At 43.0% G+C, this 11,936-nt stretch overlaps 1 protein-coding gene across 1 annotated transcript; it reads right to left on the bottom strand.

Annotated features, from left to right (window-relative positions):
• Positions 1 to 1,745: 1,745 nt before the first annotated feature.
• On the bottom strand, positions 1,746 to 11,255 carry dthd1 (death domain containing 1). Its single transcript, XM_029526936.1, is given in 12 exon segments — positions 1,746 to 1,771; positions 1,774 to 2,046; positions 2,324 to 2,381; positions 2,458 to 2,708; positions 3,235 to 3,524; positions 6,183 to 6,341; positions 6,751 to 7,010; positions 7,392 to 7,571; positions 8,406 to 8,733; positions 9,393 to 9,720; positions 10,612 to 11,020; positions 11,166 to 11,255. Coding segments are annotated over 12 exon segments (2,652 nt in total).
• Positions 11,256 to 11,936: the final 681 nt, after the last annotated feature.

Raw genomic sequence — 11,936 nt, 5'->3', positions numbered from 1 at the left:
GTTTGTGCATCTAAATCACTTCAGAAGGTTTTACCTTGACAGCTAAAAGCGTGAAAGCAGAGCCCAATAAAAGCAGCGAGGACTAAAAAGTCGAGCACTCTCCGACAAAGGAGAGGCAGACGACGAAACGAACGGTGAAAAGGATGAGGTTTTAATCAGAATCTCTTTTTGCTGGCGCTCTGTGGGACTTCTTCACCTCATCAGCCTTCAGTATCCTCCCCCAGTGGACAGTGGGCAACCTCCCAGAGTGCCTTGCTGCGTGGCCTTTTCAATAATGTAGAGGGGTAGAGGAGGGAAATAAAATGAGAGCAGAAACGATTTCCTGGCACTGTGGGAGCCCCCTCTGTGACATTTACCCCCAGCATAGCCCTCAATGAGTGTGCATGCGTCTGATGGCCCTATGCCAGACTAATGATACCCCCCTCTGGTGCACACTCTTGAGGCACAAGAGGCACAAACCCCCCTTGCTAGTGATGCCACACGTCCTTTAGAATTACACTGAATGGAAAGTGGGGATAATAGAAAGGAGTGCAAAGAGTTTTGGGAGAAATGCTCTCAGCTCTGCGTAGAGCTGAGGAAAACTCAGGGAGGGGGGGGCATGAAATAAAAGGAAGTGAAAAGGTTAATAAACAGAGCGGGCAGTTTTGTCAGCAAGTGGTTCTAGCAATCATCCTCTTTAATCCATCAGCTCCACCTGTTACCATTTCATACTTCATTAACCGTTCCCCCTATTTGCAGCGCTGGGTGGTCTCCTCTGTCTCCACAGGGAGTCCCCTACCCCCTACCTGGACACATGACATCTATCATCACCCCCCTGCTTTTCAGCTCAGGGCCTGCAGAATGTCACACAGCTGGAGCAGGAGGCTCTGAAGGCAGATCAAAAAGAAAAGCCCCAACAAACGTCATCAAAAACATGGAGCACACTTCTGCCGTCCGTAATTTAGCTATCAAGAGGGACTTGTTGTTGCGCTATATAAATCAGCTTTAACTCAGGTCTTCAAACAGAGTATCAAGTCTCATCACAAGCTCTGTTTAGTGGCAATCCTGCTGATTTCAGTCATGTCTGATGTTCAAATTTTCATTTCTCCCCCCCCCCCCCCCCCAAGCTACTTAAAGGTCCATATTCACAACTGAAACAGCAGTTCAGAAAATATTTACCACAACACGGCTCAATTTGTAGCTGTTCAGGAGCTTATGACCACAGCTGACAGTTGCCGCTTCAGCAGTCAACGCACCAACTATTACTTTAATGGCTGGAGATAGCTTTCCTCATTTTCAGCCGGTTTGTTTTAAAATAAGACTCGATTCACATGTATTGTGAAGAGAAGGACAGAACTGCTTATGTTTGCCTGAACTCATCCCACAAGCTACAGTTCAACTATCATTCAAGAAGACATTTGATGATGAAGGTTGCCAGATATGTTTGAAAGCTCTATATTAACTCCTAAATGATGGCTTTCGCTGCTCCTTGAACCTCCAGTAACATTTTTAGAAGTGCAATAAAAATATACACCAATGATTTGTGTGTATATGGACATTTACATTTTCCACACAAATACCCAAAATAATAGCCCACAAATCCACAAAGACTTTATGACTAGCAAAACCAGAAGTATGTTTTACAGGCCAATGCTGACTCCTTGTGGGGAAAAGAAAGCGCTGCAAACTATTTATTGAGAGGACAAGCTCATGAGCAGCAGTGAGAATATCATGAATATCAGTAAGATTCTGTTATTTAAGTTTCTTTATGTAGGTGGGCCCTGCCTGGTGGCTGTCGGAGAAGCAGCTCTCTGGCGAGGTCTGGTCTGCCGCTTTTGGCCAAGCAGTGGGCCAAGTGAGAGGCCTTGGGCTGGCGCAGAACGGCGGGCAGGGCCCTCCTCCACATGGCCAGGAGGTGGAAAGCCTGCATGGACAAGCTGTCCCCGGCCCGGAGCTTCACCAGTTGAGCTGCGCTGCGACGGAGGCGCAGGGAGAGGGCCAACAAGGCGATTTCCTCCTCTGAGAGTTCCCCCGCCAGCCAGAGAAGTAAAGAGTCTGGCAGGGAATCTGGTGGATGGTGAAGAGATTAATGATGGATTGTCAGATTTCATTCCATTTAAACTAAAACTCGACAACAATTAAATGCTTTTCAATGCTTTTTAGATTCATTTTATGTTAAAAGAACTAGAAGTATTCTTGAAGGGGGTTAAACAACATTTAGTTGAAATCATACTGATAGTAGTAGAGAAACAAGGAATTATTCCGTGTGTGCAGAACGAATGGGGAGAGAGACAAAGGATAGAAATGTTACTATAATGAGGAAAACAATTCATTTATGAGTCACCTGTCTCCTCACATAACTTCACCCTGGCTGTGATGGGCCGGTTGATGCTTCTCACTTTCTGAGATGAAACAAAATGAAACTTATGAGAAAAATTCTTTCATTGTGAAGTTTTCCCATCGAGTGTGCTTCTTCACCTTCGGTAAAGTCAGAGACAGCTTGCAGACGGGGTCCCCCAGGAGCTTCACGTCCTTCAGGACGGCTTCGTGCCCTCGCCACTCCAGCTCACCTCTGGTCACCTTGTAAAACACGGCTGTCCCCTTGTAGTGAGGAGAGCTGTAGTTCCCAAAAGGGTCCACCTCAGTCAGGTGTACCAGGAGGTGATTCATGCGTTGATTGTGAAAGGCAATGCGCTCGAGCGGGATGTCATTTTGGTTGTTACAAGTTCCTGTTGTAAAATAACCAAGGCTATCAGTCAGTGTCATTTGTGCTCAATGCAAAGTTTGATGGGAGGCATCAGAGCAAACATGCCAAAGATGGCTTGGTTAAAATTTGTATTATTTAAATCCTTTGTTTTCCATGATATTGAATGTTTAAGGTGTTCATTTACACGAGCATGCTAACATCTGAAAATGAGATCTGAAGTGCAAATAAGGCTGAAGGCGATTTCATTAATTTAGCAGATCTCTGGTCGCTAACCCAAAAAACTTTGACATGATTGTCGTGGTGGAGGAAACTGCAGAGAATAACCAAAGTTTTTTATGAGTCCTAATCCATGTTTGGTTCTTTCACTGGATAAATTAAAACCTGCTGATGGTGCTAGACGGTCAACAAAGTCCTCATAAAGCAATGAAGTATCATAGATGTCTAATAGCTTTTTTGTTTTGACCAAAAAAAAGAAACCAAAAGCTCTCAAGACACAAATTAAAAGAGAGAAAGTTTCTGTCGTAGGCCGACTCAGCGTCATACTCTACCTGCAGAGGTGATGTTGCCACTGAAACGTAGCAGAAGCTGATCTCCTTCACGCATGGAGACGTCCGATGAGGCCTCCAGGAGGCCGCTGTAGCCCTGAGCTCGCAGTTTGTTGAGTTCCCAGCTGAGGTCTCGGCTGGGCAGGGCGGCCACCAGGACGGCGTGAGGCTCGTCTTGCCGGCGCTGGAGGATGACGGTGACGGCGTGGCAGCCGACCGACTCCTCCAGCTCCTCTGCCAGGGAGGTGAGATGACAAGACTGCAGCGGGGAGAGGAGACGAACCAGCAGCAGTCTGAAGCCAGCAGAAAAAAAGACACAGGCAAAGTTAAGAGGCTGAGCTCAGTGAAGAGATTAGATTGTGGCTGAGGGAAGAGATGAGTCCGTTATCGGAGCCAGAATACAGACTTAATGCACTTAAAACTGAATAAGGAACTCATATTACCTCCTGTACATATTAGCTGATTCAGATAAGAACAAGGAAAAGAGTTATAGCCCTGGAGGGAAATACTGGGACTCTGTTTTTACAAATGGAACAGTCCAAAACTAATATTCTTAATTTCATTTATTTCTTTTTTTTTTACCCAGGTGACTCAAAAGATCAGACAGGTATATTTAGTTTAAGTCCTCTTAATATTTTCACCAGAAATATCTGATAATGTTCTGAAATAGAAAAGCTAAAGCCTGGAATTCAGAGCATCCCCCCCCCCCCCTTTATCCATACTGCCTCTGTTAAAGCCCTTATGTAAAAGCCCTTATACTTGCTCTAAGTCTGTCGTTGTGTTCCACATTTCATTTCTCTGCGTCTTACACTAAATCGTTTGAATAACAGGCATGCGCTCTTAACGTCAAGATACCAGAAAGAACTGAAGCAGAAGCTGAATGAGCGGTGAGTCTCTGTCATTACTATTATTGTTAGCAACTAAATTAAACAGGTTAATTGACACTAACCCGACTGAAGTTGATGGTAATGATCATGGATCATCATGGATACATTTGCATGTTTGATTTGCACATTAACATGTTCCTATTTGTTCTAGCATTGTCGGACTTGCTGGGCCATGTTGAAATTTCCTACCGAGCTGAGTGTCCGCAAGTAAGGAGCCAAGTAAGGAACTCCCTCTCCTCAAATATGACCACTGACTCCCCGACTTCCTGTTTGGCCTTTTCTCGCTCTCTGTCTGGGACCAGGCGTAATGTCTTCTACCTGCTCTATGTGGTTGGAGGGTTGGTGATGACAGTCACTGCTTGTCTGTGTGTGGATGTGGCCCAGGACCCTGCCAAGCTGCTGCATCTGTCAAACACGCTCATCAGACTCATCGGCCTCAGACACCAAATTTACGTTGTGAGACTCGAGCTAAAAGAACAGTTTTCTCTATTATCAAATGATATTTGTCTGTTCTCTTTTGCAAAGATAATGGAAGTCAAACTCCACGACAGTTTTTTTTTTTTTTTTGTCTTTGTAAAAACATAAAAACATTTTTAACTCTCTTTATCTTGCAGGCTAACTCTCTTGCAAAACGAAAACTGAAACGGCTGTACTTCACTGAGAGGTGTTGAGGGACTTTTAGCAAACACACAAAAAAATATTCTGTTCTGCATCAAGCAATCGAAGTTGTGTTCACTGTTCTGGGTGTCCCAGTCTCAACAGTATCCTTGAGGTGACGAGACCAGCACAGCGTGGATCTGCAGATTTTATGAGATTCATGCTGTTTCCCGGTTCCCATGAGAGACGAAGCAAACTGGAGTCTGTCAGCTACATCTCAGCAAAACGGTACATACAGAAAATGGACACTATTCAATTAATCTGCAGTGGGTGAGAGCAGTTTCTGTTGTGTGGTCAGATGCAGAGTTCATTACATCCTCATCTGTGGTGTGAGCAGCCAGCCAATAGTGACGCTGTGTACGGGGAACAACAGCAGCAAGCTGAAAAGCCACAGTCCATCAAACCGCCTGCAGTGGCTGGTGGACTTCAGCAGGAAGGTCCACCGACAAGGAGATGTAGTAAGTTAAATGATTGCACTTCTGGATGGCAGCACAGTGTGTCGGCCTCACGTAATCAAACGGCTGTGTGTTTTTCAGATTCTGCTTCTTGCAGGTGGACAAACCGGTGAAGTCAGGACTGAAGCTGAGGCAAACGACGCAAAAAATGACTGTGGCCCTACTCGTCTGACCCTGGGAGTGTCTGCGCTGTCTGCCGTTCTGCTGTGGCTGTTTCTACCTCACATCGCCGTCTGTGCTGCGGTCCTGCTCATTTGGAAGGCGCAACAACAGGCCAAAGGAATGCTGGTGCCAGAGAGAGGCTCGTATTTTAAGCTTTAAAGTTTCACTTTTGATACATAGCCAACGTTGGCAACAAAGATTTACCAGTGAAAGGAAAAGCTGCGACTCCAGATTTTGATTAATATATGTTTTTCACTTCCAAAGTACCCGAAGCTCCATTCATCATTTTGTCACGAGCAGTTGCTTATGTTTTGAGTCTCAATCTACGCCGCATTCTCTCCAACTCCAGTAGATAAAAATATATCGTCCCTCAAAATCTACCAAATGTTGAATCTATACAATAGTCAGACTGATAATAAATTCAGCATTTACTTTCCATCATGGTGAAAACCGCTGAAACTTTCGTAATTCTTAATGTTTTGACCCCGGAGTCTCCGTGCGGCCTCCAGCTGGTCCAGACCATTCTTCTTCAAGGTTTCAAACAAAATCACAAATTCCTTGTTATTAGAACTGAATCTATGGTCTTTGCCCTAAATACTCCGTGTCTGAAGTTATGATGCAAATCCAGCCAAGCCCGTAGATTATATATCCAATATGTTATGTTCGCGCAGTAGAACACGATAAGTCAGTTTGTTGTCTACACAGGGTGATTTAAATAAACCTGATTTGCATTCATCTTATCATCACATTTTGTACCATTTTTGGATTATTTTAAAAGGAGAAAACAAACCTGTCAAAGTTCTCTGTCAGCTCGAAGGACGCCAGCCCGTTCTGCTGGCTTCTGACTGTGATTTTTTCCAGGACTCTCCACTGTTTGTCCTTTGAGCCCAGAACAATGAGCAGCTCATTTGACGTTTCCTTTTGGGACTTCAAAGACGTACTCAGTATTCTGAAAGAGAAATCTAAATCAAAATCAAAAAAATATAAAACACTCCATCACATGTGTTCTGCAGTTTTAGCTTTTTTTTTTTGTTTGTTTTTTCATTTTAGGTGATTTCTAAACCTCTGGGATATTAAATCTGCAAAAATATCCATCTTTTATGGATACTTATCCAAAAAAAATAATAATAATTGTGGCAGTGCTGTCTGAATATTTCTCACTTTTTCTTTGTTATTAAAATGTAAATGAAATCAGTCTTTGTGTCCTAAAACAATAAAGGATAGGGCAAGTCAACGCAGTAGAGACATAAGAAAAAAAGCAGAATTTGTCATTGGAAAAATAATTCACTATATTGGTATTTTGTGTGAAATATAATTGAAACTCTCAGAAATGTAGATGAGTAAAAGCTGTATCCTACTGCACTCTGCTGCAAACAGATCGATCCCATGATGGAGAAACAGAGCAGATGTGGCGGTGCTCTGTCTCTTCCCCTTGTCCCCTTCCCTTCCTCTTTCTTTCTGGGTTGGGGGGACAGGGCAGGGTGACAGTGAGGGGTCGTCTCAGGGGCTGTGAGGTCGGGTGGGTGAGGTAGAGCACCGGGCTCGTAGACACCACTGAATAATACGCTTCCCTTCTGGACTTGACAGCAGCCAGGACGGCGGTGTCTATGGGCTGGACCTGAAGCAGATGAGGAGACAGCTGTTCTGCGTCATTCAGGCAGGAGGCTCGACAGAGACGATATGTGATTTCTCTTTACACATTTGTTTTGCCAACAGCATTTTTTTTTTTCTTTTTTGCCGGAGGCAGCATTGAACCACGGGAGGCATTTGGGTTTCGAAATAAGATCGAGCAGCAAGCTGCTGTTACTTCACATATGATCGGATGTTTTTATCTCATTTTGGGAGCAATTCAAATATTATGAATGCTTAATTGGAAAGCTGATCTATAATTTTGTCTCAAACAACCTTAACAAAAGTTGTGAAAATTGTTAAATTCTGCAATACCTTGCATCTAGGAGCAAGAGAGAAAGCTAAAGATCAGTTTGAAAAGTCTCCATACCATGGTTTGTGCTATTACTGGAGCAGTGAAGCATCCTGGGAGGTAGTTGAGACAAATGCGGGGGTCCATGGGGAGCTTGAGTGACAAACCTCTTTTGGGAATGGTGTAATTTTCTCTTTTTAGACAGGAAACAACTGCAAAGATTCCCAGGGAGTACACTTTGACTTCTGCAAATGAGCCCTGATGAAGACAGAAATGGCATATAAATGCTCTTTTTCAGCCAAACCACAGGAAAAAGAAATAAACTCACAAAACACCCCACTTGATGTTTAGTCTGGCTGGATTTGGGTCAATGTAAGGCACATTTATGGCACCTTCAGTAGTTAATATGATCGAATTGCTTCTATTCATAAAGAATTGTAAGGAGGTGCAGCTCTTAATATTAAATACATTTGCAAGCAAGGTGGTCTTGAACGTGAACTTTCAGACAGAATGTTGTTAACTGTAAATTTCCTAAAGAGGTGAACCACGACGCTGCCAATCAGAGCCTGGTTTAAAATATGAAACAACAACAAAGCTTCTTCTTATCTAAACAGCTGACTATACCCTGAAAATAAATAAATAAATAATGCTGAATTCTGAAAAATAAGAAAGTCCATACTACAGACAACTGTACTCTTCATATAATAGTTGAAAATGAAATAGAAAAGTCTGTTTGTGCAACTACAGTATCTTAAACTTTGACAAATTAACCATCACTCTTTACATTGATCCTTGCATACAGATTGGGTTTTTATTAGTTCTAAATACCAAAGAAAAAATGTTGGTCTGGTTTTGTTCTGGTTCTTGGTGACCACCTTTTCACTTTGAATGTTATAATACACACTCATCTCTGTGGTTAACATCTCCCTCAAACAGCCATCAGACCAAATGTGATGGGTAATCTTCAGAAACTAAGAGTCTGTACGCAGTCAAACTTTTTCCTGTTCTACACAGAATGCGCCGTGAATAAAATGACTAAAACAATCATGTTATAAATAACCTTACATATGTATCTGTAAGATAAAGCCTCACCCTTCCGTACGTGCCCTCTGTTGTTACAGGAGTGACGTAGCTCGTTCTCCTCTCTCCATCCATTATCTTGACAGCGACGTCCCTGTAGTTGCCACGGTAACGTGCACAGAAAGGTACAACCACGGTCACAGGGAAGCAGACGTTGGAATCTCTGCCTTGAACTTTGACCCTGATCACTCTGCTGACCAACTCCTCTGAGCCGGTCACGACGAGACAGCTGAAGCTGTCCGCCACTTCGCACTTCAGGACTTCAGCCACACCCGTGGGTGCTTTGACAAAGCACACATCTGGTACGTTTGACTGGCTGTCCTCCAACTTACCAGTGAGCCTATGTGTTGTTTCAAAAGAGAGATACGGCATGTCGTCAGAACGTTTAGGTACAAAGCTGAAGCTGAAACAACATCTAAAAGGTTTTAGTGGCATGCTTTGCTTCATTATATGATTATCTTTGCCCTTAATAGAAGAAGTTGTTAGAAGTTGTAACGTGAGTAGTAGAATTTGTGGGAGATATTTTATCTTCAAACACATTTCTAGTTTAAGAATGTCTAAAAAGCTGCAGTGTGAAACATTTCCGTATCAGCATCACACAGACTTGCTCCATGCGTCTGATCTGAGTTTTCCTGATTGGCTTGGCGTTTGGACAAATGCGAGCATTGACCTGACAGTGAACTGTCGGAAACAACCCGCTTACGGGAAGACCGGCCAGTCAAAATGTGTGCACCTTGTGATAAAGCACTGCAGAATGTTTACTTCTGTATCTGCGAGCTGCTACCAGACAGCTGATCCCAGGCGGCATAAAAAGCAAGTAGTAGCTTTCTCTTGGAACGGGAGGACTTTTTGACATTCTGCACTGTTTTAAAACTGTGTTATGCAAAATGTTCGCTATCATCACAGGTAGTATGGAAAACATGAACTGAGCTACTCTTCACAACAAGCAGAAAACTCCCAAGAATCCATGTATAACACAAGTGAGTCTTACAAACTTACCCCACTGTGATCCATTCGCTCTGTGCATCTCCTTTGGCCCTGATATTTGTTTTCTCTGCATTCTTTCCTGCCTCCGACATTAAATCATTCTGACACGCTGGAGAAACACAGTCCTCATCATTACTCACTTGGTTTATGATCTCAAATACTTTCTCTGTGTTCTTGACATCATTGCAGCTTGACGTCTTTTTAGCATTTGTATGGCTGGTGTGGCTTTTATTATCCTCCTCCTTGTTAGGGTCAGATTCGCACGGATCAGGGGAGCTGAAGTCACGGTTGCCATCTTCAGGTTGCATTGATGTGTCTGGGTCTCTGGTTTCTGCAAGTGCTGCATCCATACATGAGGTTTCTTCTGAAGATAATTTGAGAATTTCTGCATCCAGGTTGGTGACAATTGTGCCCAGTTTTTTCATAATTATCTCTGTGTCCCCCACAACACTCTGAAGAGTATCAATAATTGAGTCTGAAGAAGGCATGACTTCTGAAAACAACAACATAATAATCATCTTGCATAAATGGGCCAGACTGCTAAACAAATGCTGTTTCAAAAATTTGTTGTTTCACTTAATGTACTAATTATAATGTGGTCATCTTGTGAGTTTGTAGTGCCTTAGATTTTAAAAATCTCTCCCAATTTATTCAGGAACAGTCTCTTCAGCTGACACTTGTTTTATCTTTCAGATCACATCAAACTCCACCCAAATCAGAAATTTGCTCCCACACAACCAAACTCTTAAATACAATTTTATACTTCCATTTCAATTTCAATTGATACTTGAACCCGCTTTCAGCATTTCAGCCTCACAGACACTTCAGCTCCAATTAACGCTCACAACTGGCACTTCAAACTCACTCTTCAAATTCCTTCAGGTATTTTAATAACTCATCTTGGACACTTTACTACCCTCAGTGAGTAAACTGATCATCGACCAACATTTCAACTGATACATCGACTCCCATTAGTGCTAAAAAGTGACACTGTGGGTCCTCATCAACCAATGCTTAAAACTAATTCAATGCAAACTGAACTACTTTCAGTAACTTTTGATTTTTCAGTGAGTCACACTTACACTGATTCCCTTAAAGTCCTTCAGTGAGCACGCAAATATTTACATTAACTGACATTTTCCTGCATCTGACACTGAAACGCTTATAAACGCTTTTTCAAATATTCCAACTGCTCTAAAATGCAGAAAAAGAAAGAGACCAACTTCCATACCCCTGGTAGACAGATGTTGCTGATCACCGCCCTCTGGTGGACGCTTGCTGAGCATGGCGGCACATTCTCTGAGGACTTCTCCCCACGCTGTCGCTCTCTCTGAATGAAAAAATCTCAGCTCCTTCAGCACTTCCGCAACTTTTTGCCTGCACTTCTTCGCCACCTGCTCCTCACCGGCACTCCTTCCTCTCCCCTCATCCTCCGCTGGGCTGATCATCCCTCCCTCGCTTCCTCTCTGAGTTTCCTCTCCTCCACCTCCACCTGGTTCTTCTCCTGTGCACTTCCTCCTGCTGACTGTGTGCTTATCACGATCCATGGATCTTCTGTCAGCTCCAACGCCCCCAGTAGTAGCAGTCAACGTGTCGAGATCGTCCTTCCTCCTGCCATGCAGACTCTCACCCACGTTAAACTGAAAAAGACAACAAATTAGAGTCACTGGTGTCTAATCCGGCCTTCTTCTTGCCCCTTTTCAGTTCAAGATGCATTGATGTACCCCATAAACAAAATATTGGTGAATAATATTCACAAATAATGCATCATGTTCTGGTGTGCACTTCCTTCTTGGTTTGCAGCTTGTTCACTATGTCCTTGGCATTGAGTGTTGCTGAGCACATCCATCCCAGTTTACGGAGCCAATGCTGCATTTAGATGGCCGCCGGCAGTAAAACATGTTTCCAAGACGACTCCTGGAGGCGTGGCAGGGAGAGACAAAAGACGGGCCACAGAGCAAAAGATTCACAGGAAGACAGACTGCTGTCCTCCAGACACCTCCTCCCTCCCCTCCATTCTTCTGCCACTCATTTTACTGGCTGTATGTCCAGACAGTAAAAGACGTCAGGTATTCAACTTCTCCCACTCCTGAATAATCAAAAAATCTTGCTCAGCAAGGAATTTAACATTGAAAAAAAATAAAATAAAATAAAAAATCTATATATATATATTTGCAAACCAGAAACACAGAATGAAATGTGTTTGGATCGCAGATGAATATTAGGGAGGGTGATGTATAATTAAATTATGGCTTTTGGAGCATTTTACTGACACACATACTATGCCCAGTAGGCTTTAAGTGGAATTCCTGATTTCACAGTCCAAAGACAGATACGTATCCAGATTAACTGATGTCCAGCTACATTCTGCACACTGTAGTCTAAAACTGCTTCATTCAAGCTGTCTGCATTTAAATTGTTACTCAGCTAAAAGCAAAATAAGAAAACTACTACAAGAAAAAGCACTCATTATGCTCCCTTACAGAGCAATGTTATCAATAGTATATGTATTATTAAATTACAATGCAATGGCTTGATGGATAGCAAATGTTTTTT

The sequence above is a fragment of the Echeneis naucrates genome, chromosome 18 (assembly GCF_900963305.1).
Source record: "Echeneis naucrates chromosome 18, fEcheNa1.1, whole genome shotgun sequence".
Lineage (NCBI taxonomy): Eukaryota > Metazoa > Chordata > Actinopteri > Carangiformes > Echeneidae > Echeneis > Echeneis naucrates.
Note: the sequence above shows the minus strand (reverse complement) of the source record. Positions and strands in the feature narration are given on the sequence as shown.